Below are 16,903 nucleotides of genomic sequence, written 5' to 3' on the forward strand. Positions count from 1 at the left end.
CATCTTCATAGCATTTAAATGTGACTTTAATCTTTGAAGGCAATTTAAAGTTTGCTCTTCACTTCTGATTTTAACAAAGTGTTTTATACTCTATTAATGATTGTGGTGTTCCACTTATAAGAAATCACTGAATCTATCAAAATCATAACCAAATAAAAGCTTTCAATATAACTAACAAGGCATTTTCCCCCTGCTTATTTGTGATTTTGATAAGCAAAGGAGTGATGTTGTGTGCACATCTGTTGCCATGACTACTAAAGCCTCTTCAAGCTTTTTTAAAAGTACACTTTATCCCCTTAGCACATAGTAATTTATCACTAAACCGAGAAGACTGATGTCTTGTAATAGCTTTTGTTGCTTTAAAGGGCGATGACTTTAAATTTAGTTCAGTAGTTCCTGCCAGCTCAGAGTTGTAGCAATAAATCCTTTGTTTGCTAGTCTTTGTGGTTTTGCCAAAAAGATTTGGCAAAAGTAAAGCTCAGAGTAAATAAGTTCTTAAAACTGGTTTGTCCTTAAACCAGTTTGATAACTAGGCTATGCCAAAGAGCTGTTTGCAATATACTCAAAAAGTACGTGCAATAATAAGTCTCATCTTCAATTAGGCTGTAATATGTCTATTATGTGAATATTTCATAATAATTAGTTAGGCTTGAAGTAGGAGTTTCAAGTCAGAGCAATATAAACTGTGGCAGTATAAGAAACATAAAAAGAAGGGGGAGGGAGGAATCAAGGGCAGAAAAGTGTTCTACCAGCAAAGTGAAGAGAAATACTAGAAGCAGCTAGAATAGCTGCTCCTGCGGAGTGTGGTTATGATGGCTGCAGGACAGAGGGAGTACATTCTTTTGGACATAGCAAACAAAGAAGAGGAGAGGCAAAAAAAGATTGTCAGGAAGAGTCCTGGACTAGATGAAGAAGCAGTCTTAATCAGAGAAGAGCTTGTGAAGCAGAGAAGACAGACACTAGGCTGATTGGATTTAGAGAGAGAACTTTATCAGGAAAATTCAGACTCCAAGGCTAAATTGTAAATAATACGTAAGAAGAATAATATGAGAAAGTGGAGCCAATAGCTGGGAAAAATGTTAATGTGGTGTGGCATTAATCTTACAATGTAAGTGGGAAATTTAGTGTATGTATTATTGCTGTAGGTAGGGTAAAAAGTGACAAAAAGAATCCATATTTGGGGAGAAAAGCAATCAGATGGTCAGAATAATAGTTAAGTTGGCATAAAGTCTTTCATGGTGAGTAGTCCTGAATATACAATGGGCAGTAGTATTTTTAAACCCTTACACGCATCTCTGAGCAATGCAAGAAAAAAGTGAAAGGTGCAGTGACGGAGGAAAGATGTGTTTTACTACAGCAAGCATGCTTGAGACTTAGTATTTTTGCCATATACATCTTCTAAAAAAAAAAAATTAGTGGAAACTTGAATTCCACTCCTAGAATACTTGGGAGAAAGGCAGACCTGAATGATATCCTTAGCCTCTCAAACTCTGAGAAGAGTGTCGGTGCTAGATATCTTAGTAATTTCATTGGTGACAGCCAGAGCTGTCAAGATAGGGTTTAGTACAGGCCTGATAACTTTGAATCTCTCCTTCTGGAGCTATTTGCTATTTGCTTTGTATTAGTAGTTAGGTATTAACAGCATGAATCTATCTGATCATGACAGAAGACCATAAGTATATGTAGTTTTCGCAAGAAATAGGAAGTTTTGGTCAATGTGTTTGCTGAAGAGAAACATTTTTCATTTAAAGAAAAACAAAAAGCTCATGAAGTGTTGAAAAGTTCCAGTGAAGATTGTAGGAGATGGTCAAGTCTAAGCAGAACTTTAGATGATATGTTGGTGGTTTGGAGAAAACTGGTCATACAATAGTGGAAACAGGAAAAAACAGACAATCCCTAAGTTTAAGAGGCAAGGTAGGGACACAAACTGATGGCACATGATGTTTTGAATAGATATGCTAGGTTGTTAGCAGTACCACAGATGTTTTCTAAAGTGGTCCAGATGGATGAGGTTGTGTCTGGCTGAGTAGCTTAAGGGCCACAGGTAAATTAGTGATAAATGCAAAAGCTAAAGAAGGTAAATTCAATACAGAGCAGTAATAAAAAGCTGTCATTGATATCTGTTGCAACCTTTGCATCTCAGCTTTTCCTACTGAAGTAGATGTCATACATAGGGAATTAGTATAACTGCTTAGGGGTGAAGTTGTTCTTACCTGAAACTGTTGTGGTTTAGTAGCAGACATTTATAACACTTGTTACAGAGCTGTGCTAGAATCATCTGGAACTACTGTTTCCTTTCCTTTTAACTCCAGATGATCCTAATGGAAACAAACATGGAAGGAGCAAAGTGTCAAAGCAAGCTGAGAAGTCTATACAGGTCACTGTTGTTAACAACTGGGAATTCCCTGAACTCTGCAATGGGAGCTCTAGGTCTGTGGGTGTTAAGGGGATTATGCAAGTTTCCAGGGAAATAGATTTCTGTAGGTGGAGTGCAGTCAGCTTTTTATAGACCATTTAATTTTTATTGTTTTACAGGCAGATATATTGTATAGAAAATGCACACGGACAGCTGGTACGAGACCTGGACTTTAATCCCAATAAACAGTACTACCTGGCTAGCTGTGGAGATGACTGCAAGGTGAAATTCTGGGACACAAGAAATGTCACTGAACCAGTGAAGACACTAGAGGAGCATTCCCACTGGTAGAACAAATTATCTGCGTGCTGTTTTGTGGGTGGATGGCTTATATCATTTATTCAGCTAATTATTTTATCGTTTAGGAGCAATGCAAACTAACTATGTTTGTGCTATTGTGCATAATCATTTTTTTGCACAGAGGAGAAGTTTCAGCATGTCAATGTTCCTTGTGTAATTGTAAATTAAGAGTTTAGACAACATTAGTCTAATTGGCAAGAAACTGTTGTTAGCATTGTTGGGAGATGGGGTACACCTTTGAGAAGCACAGCACAGAACTTGGCCCATGGGGCCCAGCTGGGACACAGGTGTGGCTTCCCAAATGGAGCCTGATGTGCTGCACCTGATGTGCAGTAATAAAGCAGCTGCCATCCATCCTTCTGTTGTCACATGGTTGAAATGTTCAGTAATACAGCTCAACTTTATGTTCTTCACAGTCCTTAGGTCAGAATATGCAAGTGAATGATTTTATTCTCTGAAATAACATTTAGAGCCTGTGCCTACCGCACTGGCCTGTGGCTGGAGTAAGGAGAGAATCTTGCCTAATGTCTGCTAATTTCAGTGCTTAAGAAAAGATGAATTATTCATATTTTATAAAATTTGGGTTGGAGTAATTCCTGCAAAATGAATCCAGTCCATAACACTACTTTAAGGAAAATGAAGATGGGAATTAGCACAAGCATTATTTATACCTGTTTTTCTTCAGAATATTCAAAGAAAAAGAACAAAACAAGAGCCATAAGACATTTGGTATTAACTTGATATGTAAAATATAAAAATTGAAGAGAAATATAGTTCTATATTTGTTTTAGGATCTATTTTAAACTTCACTGTAAGAATGTTGTGAGTTTTTCGTTTAAAAGGCTGTTTTTGATTCATATTTTGCTTTGGAGAAATTTTTGTATTTAGGACTTAAGTATTTATCTGGCTTACTCAACAATGAATTGGCAGGTACCCTCAAGGAATGATACCACTGAATGATGTGATTTGTTATATATATTTTTTTCTTTTTTAATTGTTGAATTTTAAAGATGCCTCATAGAAAACAGATTACATGGAAGTTCTTAAAAGTCTGATGAAGATGGCAAAAAAAGGGTCTTTGGAATGAGGCATGTTACTTCTATGCATATTTAAAACATTGAGAAGATGAATTTTTACTGGTGCTCTTAAAAAAATGTTTAACAGTGGTGCACTACCTCCCATGAATAGTCTCTCATTCTGTCTGCTTTAACTTTTTTAGGGTCTGGAATGTCAGATACAATCATTCTCATGATCAGCTGATCCTTACAGGAAGCAGTGATAGCAGAGTTATCCTGTCTAATATGGTATCAATTTCTTCTGAACCGTTTGGCCATATGGTAGATGATGATGAACTCAGTGACCAAGAGGACCAGCATCAAGAAGAGAAGTACGAAGTTTCCTGAGTTTTATGTAGATGCTTATAATTTGTCATTTCATTGTAATGGTTTACATGCTGACTAGGTTTTTTTACATGCTGGCATGTTTTTTTTTCTGACTAGGATTTTTGTATACAGGCCTTTCAGGTAAGTAGTTAGAATTCTCACTTTGCTCTTTATTCAGTCTTGGGTGGAATACACTCTTTAAATCTGATTGGCATGGTCACTCCACGTTCGCTGGTAGGAAGGGAATGGTGATGCTGAGGATCAGTACTAAACTCCACTGGGTTGGTGAAAAGATTCACTTTAAGGGAGCTTTGGTTCAAGTCAAGCATGTAGAATAATCTGGGTTAAGTTAGAATTTGAAAATATGCTTTTGTATTTTCTGTGTATGTGTTAGGACCCTTGGGAAATGTTACCAGTCTAATGATGAGCTTCTGTATGGGCAGAAGAAAGGAAGCATAAACACTTCATAAACACTTTTTTTTTTGTTTTTTTTTTGTTTTTTTTAATTTTGCTCTTAATATCTCTGACTGCTTTGGAGCCCAGTAACTCATCACACCCAGATCAAGCAAACCAGAAGCTTGGTTTCAACACTCTTGGTAGAGAATAGTGCATGCTATTGGCAAATGTTATAATCCCATCAATTTGGTTTGTATGGAATCAAATATTTTCCTTGTGAATTTTGTAGAGATGAGGTTTTAGTAAGTTAACTGAAATGCTAAAATAATAATTCTTATACTCAATTTTTTGTGCTTTCAACTTTTTCACTGTGCAGTATATGATGCTTTTTTCCTTTTTACATGTCTTTACAAGTCTAGGTATGTGTATATAGGGAGTTCTGTAGATTGAGGTTGGGCCAAGGTTTTCTAATTTTGTGACTAGCTTTCGTGGTGGTCTTCAGCAAACTCTTCCTTTACAAAGTGAATCACAGAATTACAGAATGAATTAGATTAGAAAAGACCTCTGAGATCAGAGTCCAACCCATGATTGAACATTATTGTGTCAACTAGACCCTGGCAATGACTGCCACAATCAGTCTTTCCTCCAACACCCCCAGGGATGGTGATTCCACTGCCTCTCTGGGCAGCACATTCGAATTTCTAAACCCCCTTTCTGTGAAGAAATTTCTCTACATGTCCAACCTAAACCTACCCTGGTACAGCTTGAGGCTGTGTCTTCTCCTGTCACTTGTTGCATGGGAGAAGAGACTAACCCCCAGCTGTCTACAATATCCTGTTAGGCAGTTGTAGAGGGCAGTAAGGTCATCCCCCAGCCTCCTGCAGACTGAACAACCCCAGCTCCCTCAAGCCCTCCTCATATGACTTACTCACTAGACCCTTCACCAGCTCCATTGCCCTCTTCTGGACAGCTCTACAAAGCTGTCTGCAATGACACAGGCAGATTAACTCCTGAATGATCTTTTAAAATAAAGAATAGTCAGATGTGACAAGGAAATTGCAAAAAAGTTCTCCTAGTTATTCAGCTGTGTTTTCTAGATGTTTCAGCTAAAATTCTAAGTAAAGTTTAGGTTACTTCTCTAGTTGCATTTTTAAGGTTGCTCTTGAACCTCAATTTTATTAATGCATATGCAGTTTTGCTCCAAATAGTTTCGGTCTTTTGGCTTCATTTAAACTATGGACCTGTAAACTATTATTTTTTAATACTAAGTAAGAAAGTTACTCCATATATAGAAATGGTTTATTTTAAATGTACAGGGTTTCTTTAGAAGATTTTCTCTGTGTATTGTAAATACCTGAAAAATCAAGGAGTATCAAATTAAATACCTAAAAATTTGTTCACGTCAGCAGTATATACTTACTTTCTAGAATGTAACTGAGTTAGTGTTTTAAATATAGAATCAAAGAATGGTTTGCATTGAAAGAGGTCTTAAAGATCACCTAGTTTCAACTCTCCTGCCAACAGCAGGGACATCTTTTGGTTTCTTAGCTTTGTCTGGAGATTTCAATTTATTCTGTTCTGGATGGAAGATAAATAGCATTAGTTGAAATGAGAAAGAGACCACAATATTTTAATATGGTTTGAATGCATTAAAAATATCACAAGTAAATAGCCTTCTGACAGACATTGTGTAGTAGATTATCTGAAATTCTGAACTTCTGTGGACTGTAGACTGTGTAGGTTCCCTCATTAAAACATAAGTCATTGTTCTAGAATAGGAGTTTTTGGATCCAAGGTCATCCAATGCAATACAACAAATATAATGTATCTTTTCCCATGGCTATGGAATGGATGTAAACCACATCATGACCGACTTGTATACTACTGATGTAGAGTCCTTGCCTGTTCCCAGAGGCTAAAAGAGTATTAATTCTACATGTGCTTTTTAAATGTGTGCTTTTCAGCTGCTCATCTGTTTTCTATAAAACCTGGGAAAGCAGATTAGCTTTTGTAACCTTTGCTTGGTACTTTGAAAATCTTGTTTTAGGCTCCCTCTTCTGCCCCCTTGTTATGAGTTGAGTCAGAAGGATGTTTGCAAGCTGCTGCAGCCTTGAACTGTTGCCAAATGAATGTCTGTTTAGTTCTGAGTGCACAAATGAAGTAGGGCATAACAGCTGTTGGGAATACTTCTTGTTAGTCAACCACTAGTGCCAAATATTTCAGCTCTGATACCCTCCTAGAGATCTCTGTGAAAAGTCTGTTACACCATTCAATAGGTACTGTCTCTTTTGTAAAATACAGGTTTTCACTCTATGGTTTAATGGGGGAGGGGTTTGCTTGTTTTTTTGGTTTTTGGGATTTTTTTGCTTGGGTATGTTTTAGACTTTCTAGAAAGTGTTATAATCTTACAAAGGTCATTTATCCTGTTTTAGAGGACATCTGATTTGTTATTAAACAGCACACAAATAGTGATAAAGAAAATGTCTTTTTCAGGTGTATCTTGAAATACACCAGGAGGAGCATGTATTTGTACAACTAGTGTCTCTAGCCAGTCACCTTCAGGCTGAGTAACATATCTCTCTCAGAAGGTTAAAATATCAAGTGGAAAGAAAGGAAAAGACTCTTTCTGCATTTTATTTGTCCTGAACACAATCACTTGTGAAAATCCTCCTTGGAATAAATATAAAAATGATGAGTATGTGTCAGTTTTATTTTCAAAGGTTTATTGTTTTTTTTCTGTTTAGTAAAGACCCCTTATTTTGAAATCCTTGCACAGTTAAAACTCCTTCTTGAGATCTTTAAGATTTGTTAATTCTTAATATCTTGTAGAGTCAATTTCCTAATTTTTACTTAATTTCTTGGTTGGAGACAAAAACAAATAGTGTGTCAGTTTAACCCTTCCTTGTTCAACTGTGTAGAGCTATGCATGAGTCTACCTACTCAATAATTCTTGCCAGATTTACTGCTGTAGTTGCCTGGTTTTTAAGATTCCCTACTGAAAATAATTATTTGGAGATCAATTCTTTTCTTTTGAAAAAATTTAAGTTCATTGCATAATGAATAGACAAAGTAAAAGATGCTGTATTCCATTCTTCATAAGAAATTCTTCTTAGTGTTTTTTCTTCCTGCAGTGTTCAGGACATCTTGGGCCTATGTGCTCCCATTTTAGAAACCAGAAAATGCTTGAGTAAGCAATATAACTAGGACGGTTGCATGAAGATCTGTCTCTTGTTGAAATCAAGTGACTGCTGATTCCTCTTAGCTGCTGGTTTAGATCACACACTGTTTAAATGCTGTTGTTCCTCTGATCAGTCAAAAAAGGTAAGAGCAGGCAGCTTCCCTGTATCAGGTCAAAGATCTTCCTAGCCTGTATCATATGTCTCAGAGTAGTCAGGAAGAAAAATAATAGAAATAGGAAAAGGAGATGTACTTCCCCTGGATATGTTCCTAGCCCCTGACTGTTTGCAGTTCAGGGACATTTACTGCCTTCTGAATAGTCTTTGGGGACTTCTGATTCTTCCATGTATAGTTTTCCTTTGCTATCAGCCATATTCTTGAGTTTATCTACTCTCACTAACTGTGTTTTTGTTTGTTCTAAAATGTGCCAGCTATGCTTGCATGTTTTTTGTAAAATTTGTCTAGGAGAAACATGCCAACTGTGTTTGTTTCCTTGCACTGAATTAAGAGAGGCTTCAGTGCTCTCTGCATGGGAAGTACAAAGCCACTGTTGAAAATAGGTAGTCTAAGAAGAGGCTGGAGTTGTCTACAGAGAAGAGCTATAGGCATGTGGCCAAAGGACAGCTATGCTATATTCTGGTCAAGTCCCCAGTCTGGATTATTTAAAGCACAGTTCAAATATGGGGGAAAAAAAAGACCACAGCTGAGAATGAAGTGCTGTACTAGTTCAGTTTTTAGCACCTTGATCCAGAGATAGAAAAAAGTGTACAAAATAAATGAAAATAAACAGATGAGGGTGAGTACTTGGGTTCATTTATGTTTCATTCCCAAAACAAAGCTAATGTGCCTGGATAAAAACACGAGGAGTGATTTTCAGTGCCTAAGTTTGAACAAAACTTTTAAAACATGAGATCATTCCATATCTGTGGATGCAATTGCCTGTCAGGCTTCTCCTTGACCTCCTTCTTTAGTGAATTTGCACTCTGTTGTTGCAAGAACTTTCTCCCTGCAACACTGAACTTGCCTGAGTCCTAAATCTCCTGAAGGTGACTGTCAGCTCCCTGTAAGATGCTAGGGAGAGAGCATTGGCAACTGTCTTCCTCCTAAGGGAGGTAGTGATTGTCTTATATCCTTCCTTTAGTTTTTGGTCATCCAAAATCCTGATGTTAGTGAGTGAGTCTATATGTTACTATATTAAATTATTCTGATAGTCCTTTTAGTTCTCCATTGTTCTTTCTAACAATAAAAGAAAGCTACTATGTTCTTGCAGTTTAGTGTGGCCATCTTTACTTGCCAGTCGGGATTTCTTTTCTTTCGTTACTCCAATATGTTTGTATCCGTGACAATGACAAGATTCATATGGTCAGTAACATTTTGAGTTTATACATCAGTCCTGGAAAGGAAGCTATCCTAAAACTTTCATTTTGCAATATAAGCTACCAGTTCCCTTGGTTTTCTATGGGGTTTACAGGCTTAAGGTATTTGCTGTTTTCACTGGCAGAACTGATTACTAAGGTCAGTATGCTGCTGCCTTCCTTATGTTACATTTTTTGACAATATGTTCTAAAATAATGATAATGTTTGTTATTCTTTGAAGATTGTACCAGAAATTCCTACCAGAAAATACAGTTTTAGTGCTTTTCCTGAAGGCTTATGTTTCCATCTTTTTTTGTCACAGATGTTAGCCATAATGTCCTTAAAGACAAACAGAATATCTAACACAAGCATTTCTCATTATTTTATATTTAATGCTGAGAGATCTAAAGGATTAGTTCTTCCTGTACAGAGTATCTCACTTGAGATAATGAAGTTTTTAATGAGATGTTATGTATAGAAACATCTTCAACTATTGGAGTAGACCAGAGGGAAAATGGTGGCTGCCCTCTCTATAGAAAGAGACTTTCTTCAAAATTCTATCCAAAGAAGTTGGTGGTATCTACTTTCATGATAGAAATGTGATTTAGAAATTTTTGAATAATAAATAATGTGGTTTCACAATATTACATATGAACTGTGCAATCTAACGTAGCACCTTTGTATTTGCATCTGTGACTTCAGGAGAGAGATTTGGCAGCGTTGATATTTTGAAAAGTATTTGCCAAACACGCTGAGGCAGACTTTCAGGATATATTCACGCTGCTGTCAGTAGTGTTAAATTTGATCCCATTTTGCTTTTGATATGAATGTCTTGGAGAAACCTAGAAGTCATAGGATTATGCTATGGAATCAACCAAGTGACCTAGTTAATTAAAACAGGTTAAATAGTTCTTGCTTTGGGGAATGCCAGGATTCAGGACTACTTTGCTGGATGTGTAAGAAGATAGGCAAAATGTAGTGCAGCAGCACTTTCCAGTTCCAAAACTGTTTTCTTTAAAAGCTTCTGGTTTTCCTGTAGTATTTTTTGTTTAACCCTCATCAGCATGTATACCTTCCTTAATTTACTTTTCATATTAGGACATCTATGAAACCTGTTATATAAAAATAAGCTTTTTCTGTTTTCCTGGGGAAGCAATTCAGAAAGCTCTTTTTTGAATAGAAAAAACTATGATGTTTTGAATAGTACGAATGGCCAATTATTATCTATAAGAAATGTGTTCAAGAATAAATATACTTGAATTCAGGCTTTTTAAAATGAGTGAAAAGGCAAGTAGTGTGTTGTCTAATCTTACCAGAAACAATTTTCTCTTGAAGTCAAAACAAAAGTGCATCCATGGGCTTAACCCAGAATCCAGTGTTATTCTCTTCAGGATTCATTTTTGGGTGCTGCAGCACATGCTGCTGCGCTATTGATTCATTTCTATTTCATAGTGATTTTTAGATTAAAGAGGATTTAATTTTGACTGTGATAAGGAATTAATGATTTTTGCTGACTGAAAACCATATTTTATTGAACACTGTGGTGACAAAATAGAATTGCAAGCACTGCAAACTTAAGTGGTTGTTACTATGAGAAGTAATTGGAAATAACAGCTTTCTACATGAAAACAATTATCCAAGGCTGAACAAGCTTCTTTCTTGAATCTGTAACACAATTAACCTCAAAGTTATCTAGCAAAATAAAAGCTTCTCTCTTTTCATAGAAGCTGGTTGGGGTCATGCTGTTTGAATAAGACTACAGAGAAAACACAGTCCATTTTCAGCTCTGTGTGGCACAGGTCTGAAAGTTATGCATGATGTAGGTAGAGACTGCACATTTCAAACTACAGTTTCTTGGTAGCAAAAGGAACGTGGTACATTGTCGGTTGATGCAGTGCAAGAATATATAGAAGAAAAGGTATTTTAGTCTGGTCAGAATAAAATCTTCAAAACAGATAGGAAAGTAAGAAACTAAAGAAGCATTTTAAGGGTCAAGAAGATCTGGGGCAAGGAAGAAAATAGCTTACTAAGCTTGCCAGGCGTAACAAGGGGTTACCAAGTATGCTATCAAATACAGTCACAGAATCAGCTGAGTTGGAAGGGACCCACAAGGCTCATTGAGTCCAACTGCTGGCCTTGCACAGCACCATCTTTCAATCATGGGATCAGTAGGCCAAGCACCTACATCTGTGGTACATTGGACTAGCTATATGGTATAGCTATCCATGGTGTACATATCTGTTGTGTACACATATGTATACTATATATATAGCTATACACAGCTGATTTTATACCCATAACCTGCAGCTTTTAAATAAAAACAGGTACCTCTGTTCTGGCAACCATGTGAATGCTACTTATATTAAAGTAGCGTAGAAGAAAGTTTATTTCATACCCAGTTCTGTACAGCTATTCTTCTTGTTAATCTGAGATGATTCTTTAATAAATAAATATGTGTAAAAGATGTTAAAATTTTATTTGGGCTGCATAAATTGTTGTGTGACTCAGGAACAGAACAATTCTAAGTACCCTAGATTGATATAGATTCAAAAATATTGTCCTCAGCATATTCTTGGATGACAAAAAAAAAGCAAACATAGCCAAAATGCAGAGAAATCTGAGGTGTTTTCTTGGAAATCTCTTAGCATCAGGTAAGGTAGTCTGCCTCTAAGAGATTCCTCTTGTGAGGAAAAAAATTAATCACAAACAAGTCAGCTCCTTATGTTGTTTGTGGGTTTTTTTTTTTTAATGTTTTAGAACAGTTTTTCATATACATGAAATGAATTCTGCTTTTTATTCCACTAGCAGAATCCTTCTGGGCTCATTACCCATTGCATAATTTAAAGGCTAATCTATTTTCATTCATGGTGTCTGTAAAGGATGCTCATGGACAGGTTTTTTTTGATCATCTGTATTGTTCCTGAGACACGTGTTGTTTTGAGGTGATTTTTTTCCATCCTGATTGTCTTGTGTAGTAGCTAGCTCTTTTACCCCAAGTGATCTCTTCCACAAGGATTTTCTGATTCTCAGTAACTGTTTCAAGGCTGTGCCATTGGCCTGAAGAACCACGTTGGAATAGTATGCTTTCTTTTTCTGGGAAGGCACAAAATTTATACCTAAGAGGAAATTCACTATGTTATTATTTTGTTATTGTATAGACAATAATAAAACCTAGTTAAAAACTGTAGTTATAAATGGAAATGCCAAACAGAAATTCATCTACAGGCTTGTTTCCTGAACACTCATTCCCCTTATGACTCCTGTAAATTAAATTAGATGAGCTGTGTTATTTAAATGAAAAACTGAAACAATGGTGAGCATACAGAAACTAGTGTAATCTAGAAGTTTATTTGTCCTTGTTTATCCAACCTTCAGTTAACTGAGATTCCTGGTTAGCTGAAAGTCGGTCGTGTCCCCTGACAGCCGTGTGCAGTGTGCATTACTCCCCTGCTTATCCAGAGAGACATCTGAAACCTTCAGAATAATGGAGTTGTGGGTAAGTGGGTGAGCGCTGCATGAAGCACATTGCTGTCTGGGGACATGACCAACTTTCACTTAACCAGGCATGTCGGTTAGCAGGAAGTTAGAAAAACACGTTGCAGGAGTGTCCGTATGTGTTCATTAGCTCTCTGCTGTCAGTTGGTTTGTATCAAAGTTCATATTCAGGAGAACTGCAAAACAAGCTTGTTCTTTGCAATTAACCGGGGACTGGGTGTTGGTTGTGCTGTGACCTTTTTTGGTTAGTTGACCTTTAATGTAGCACAAGTAAATGTTAAAAATCTATGAAAATACATATCTGAAGCTATTCTACAGTATGAGTCTGCTTTTGGTTTCTTCATTAAACTCAATTGAATTTTAATTGCAGTGTTAGATTCTCAGCTGGCTCAGCTGGCTAGGTGGGGCAGCGATAACCTGCAAAAGATCCTACTGTGCTTCCATCCAGGCTTTGTGATTGCAGAGCTGCGTGCTTTCAGAGAGCAGCAGGAAAGGGCACAGGCAGCCAATAACAGCACTTAATTTCTGTAGTAGCAGCATCTGTTTAAATGACTGAGTGGCATTCACAAGGCTCTTTGGCTTTGCCGTCCGTGAGGAGGATTGCAGCTGTACTACAAGGAGGCAGAGGGATGCCTCTGAGGGGCTGACAGTTTCTTGTCAGACAGAGACAATTCTCTGTGGCTGAAGGGAGCTCTAAGGTCATCCTCTGAAAATTCCCCTACCCTGTAGCTACAGAATAATGTGCTGTAGTGGTGCTTTGAGAGGAGAGACTGGCCTTGGGAATGGAGGCAAGAAGGGCTGTGCTCAGTTAGCAGAGTACAATCAATGACTCTTGAGTGGTTTGGACTTCTGAGAGTTTTCTAATATTTACAATGCAGAAGGGAATTTGTGTCTCTCCTATGATGTGGGTGACCAGGAGCTTGGCTGTTGCAGTGAGAGGTGGGGTATACAATAGTAGATGAGTATCTGGTGCTGGTATAACTTTACCAATGGAAGATAAAAATCAGAGTGGTGGCTCCATCCCCCTTTCATAATTCTGGAGAGCATGGGTCCAGGATGGCAGCACAGGAGAGACTGATGTTAGGGACTGCAACTTCTTACCCATCTACTTATCTCTAAGACTCTAAGTCTTCTTTTATTTTGTGAATTCATTTAACAGTGAAGGAGGAGAGGATGGGATGTAACATGATGAGAGAAAAGATGTTTGTAAAAAGTTGTGCATTTAGACCATGCCACATAGTTTAACTTGCTTTAGAAAGTGAGAGATGCTTAGAGTAGGTTCTGAGAGACAGGAAATGCCCTGAAATTTAGAGAAATTTAAACAAAGAGTTACTTTGTCCTTGTAAATGGGGTCTTTTGCACTGACTTGACTTCACTGTCATGTAAAACGTAAGTACATGCAAACATAAGGTAGAAAATATTCCCTTAGAACCTACTACTGCATTCTTCTACTTTAAATGGGATTTTATGTGTCTAGATGTTAGTGACACTAAATATGGCCTTGAAAATCAAGTGTGTTCACAAATCCTTACTATTTTTTTTGTGTTTGTTTTCCATTTTAGGATTAAAGAGCCCCTTCAGGACAGTGTAATAGCTACCTATGAAGAACATGAAGATAGCGTATATGCAGTTGAATGGTCCTCAGCAGACCCATGGCTGTTTGCATCTTTAAGTTATGATGGGAGACTGGTTATTAACAGGGTTCCGAGAGCCCTTAAATATCATATACTGTTATAATTTGTTTGAGTTATTCTGGAGTTATTAACTTGATGTACACAACTGGTAGGTATTGTTAAAGGTTTTTTTTCAGGATCTGGTTTTTTTTAAGAAAAAAAATTACAATTTTGTTAGGAATATCTATTCTGATGTAGACTTGTAATTTTGTCTTTTGTATTTTCCTTGAAAAAATATGATCCATTTTCTGAAGGCTGTGCTACCTAGATGATTAAGAAGGTAATCACTTTGTGAACTCTAAAGTTTATGGTGATGATGGGTACATTCCATACTATTGCTTTATTACATCAGCTTTATGAAAATATAAGGAACTACAGAAATGTTAATATGCTGATACAAAACTGGGACAATGTAGGGTTCATGTAGCAGAAGTGTTCTACTTGTTTTCAAGAATAATATTGTACATTTCTTGTATAAGCAGCCTTCTGCTTTTAGCTAGGGCAGTGTTCCGCTAACTGTTCAGGTCACAAATACAGTTAGGAGTGGTCTTAAAAGGCTTTCTTAATACCATCTAATATTTTAAACACTTTTTCTCCCATTTTTGCATGTCTTCAGAAGGAATGTTTTTTGTGAAAGTGAAACCTTCAAAATGTATTTTTCATTTGAGCCTGATGATAGTAGCAACAAAGTAACATCCTGCAAATTGTGAACTAAATGCAGTTCTCAGCTATGTATTGTTACTGGAAACAATATTAGTCTTTACCAAAATCTCTGCTATACTCACATAATGTGTTATCCCATATTTATAGGTTAAGCTCTGCTGTGAGGGACTCTGGAGCTGTGCTACTGTTGACCTGAAAAATCTCTTTGATATTTGTCTACTTAGACTTTCTTACCCTTCTGGATCTGTGCCAATCTGCAGTATGCTGGCATGATGTAAAAGGCTTGCAACTAAGCACAAAATATCCTTTGCTATATCCTACGTTTTGCAATAGGTGACCTAGATGTTGGTTACTATGCTGTTACAAATGCTGAGAACAGGCAGATGCTGCGCTGTAGGAGAATGCAGAAAATTTCAAACGTAAGTGGAAGGCACAGTGAAACATTCCTGTACATATTGACATCCTGTCTTCCCCTGGCAGAGCTTGCACTAAGATGAAGATTTGCTGCTTGCTCTTTGTGTACCCAGGCTAACTGTAATATTAATTATTCCCTGCTGCCTTTTCAACACTGTTATTTCCTTTTAGCTTCAGAACTTGGGTACGTGTGACAGTGTTGGTTGTGGTAGCATTGTGTAAGACTACTCTGAAGAAATGGCAATGAACATGGGATGGAAAGATCAAAACCAACCTCTTCCAGGCATCCCTCCTTTTGCTATGGCAACTGTTGGTATTAGTGGTGAGGGACAGCATGTTGCTCACCTCTGCTTGTCCTTACCCACTCTTGGATCAAATGTCCAAATGTGATTTGTTGTGTCCACACAGCTGCTTCAGTGAGATCACATTTGGAGAGTATGACTGACTGCTATAGGCCAAAACATCCAGAAAAGATGACAGTTTAATTCCATTTCTGGCTTTTGTAAGGAGCTTATTTGGAAAAATTCATAGGAGTGAAGTAATCCAATTCAATCATCTGTACTGTTGTTTGCATTTGTGTTAATGATGTTAGCTATCTGCTCCAGAATGAATGCTTCTTTGAAATTTCTGATGATCTGATTTTCTGTGTTTATATTTTAAACTTGTGCTATTTCAAATCATTTCAATCTGTAATTAGGCATGAGCTATTCACCTGTATACTGTAAGAAGAACTGCATTTCCAAATCAGTAGTACTTCAGTTGTCTGAACATCAAAATCCTTGGCTGGGCTGCTGCTTTTTATGTGGAGCTTTTCATCAGACACAAAATCTTGTTGGTTATCATGTCTGTCCTGCCTGTGTGCCACCCACCCCACCCATGCCTCTAGAAAAAAAAACTAAAAAACCTCTGCAGTATATCTTTGGTATGCAGCAGGACTCCTTAAAACTTTCTTCACATTAGCAATAAAGGTCTAATGAAACTTTGTCTGGCTGTGTATATGGCTGGCAGTGTGAAGGTGACGGGGAAATTGCCTAACATTGTGTGGGATTTGGCTTGATTTTTAACATGTAATAAATGCAGGATAGATTTCAGACTATTTTTTATGTGGCTGTATTTATTTTAATATTGTGAACTGGAAAGCTCTGTATCAAGAAATCTTTTGTTTTAGTCTTGTGAAACGTGTATCATTCAATAGGGAAGAAGAGAGTGGATGAACACTGGAAAGGAAGGGCAGACTAGCAGGTCCAATTTCAATGAAAATGCGTTACAGTAGAATCAGGAGAGCAGGAAGGGTCAATTTTTTAATCATTTTCAGCTGTCTGTAAAGCAGGATCTGGGCTATGTGTACAGCACTGGCAGCAATATGGAAATGACCTTCTGAAAGGGAGGGCTTTTGACAAGGTTTGATCCCAGGCTGTTGGAGCAAGCAAGCTGCTATAGGATGAAAGGAAGGGTTCTAAGATGGTTAAATAACTGATTAGAAGGAAATAGGAAGCAGGAATAAATCATCACATTTTGTGGCAAAAAATAAATTACGAGGGAAGTTCAGAAGGATCTGTGCCTAGGCATGTGTTTCACAATATACTCATGACCTTTTGGAAAAAGAGCTGCAGAAAAATATGGCAAAGTTT

General features: G+C 37.2%; 1 protein-coding gene across 1 annotated transcript in view; it reads left to right on the top strand.

Annotated features, from left to right (window-relative positions):
* EIPR1 (EARP complex and GARP complex interacting protein 1) overlaps positions 1-16,368 on the top strand; it is a 73,637-nt gene extending 57,269 nt beyond the window's left edge. Inside the window, exons 7-9 of the mRNA XM_041421639.1 lie at positions 2,536-2,703; positions 3,936-4,103; positions 14,085-16,368. Coding sequence (XP_041277573.1) covers positions 2,536-2,703; positions 3,936-4,103; positions 14,085-14,259 — 511 coding nt within the window. The 3' untranslated portion in view covers positions 14,260-16,368. The remainder of the gene's footprint in view (positions 1-2,535; positions 2,704-3,935; positions 4,104-14,084) is intronic.
* The last annotated feature ends 535 nt before the right edge of the window (positions 16,369-16,903 follow it).

The sequence above is a fragment of the Onychostruthus taczanowskii genome, unplaced genomic scaffold, assembly GCF_017590055.1.
Source record: "Onychostruthus taczanowskii isolate IOZ18803 unplaced genomic scaffold, ASM1759005v1 scaffold11, whole genome shotgun sequence".
In the NCBI taxonomy this organism is placed as follows: Eukaryota; Metazoa; Chordata; class Aves; order Passeriformes; family Passeridae; genus Onychostruthus; species Onychostruthus taczanowskii.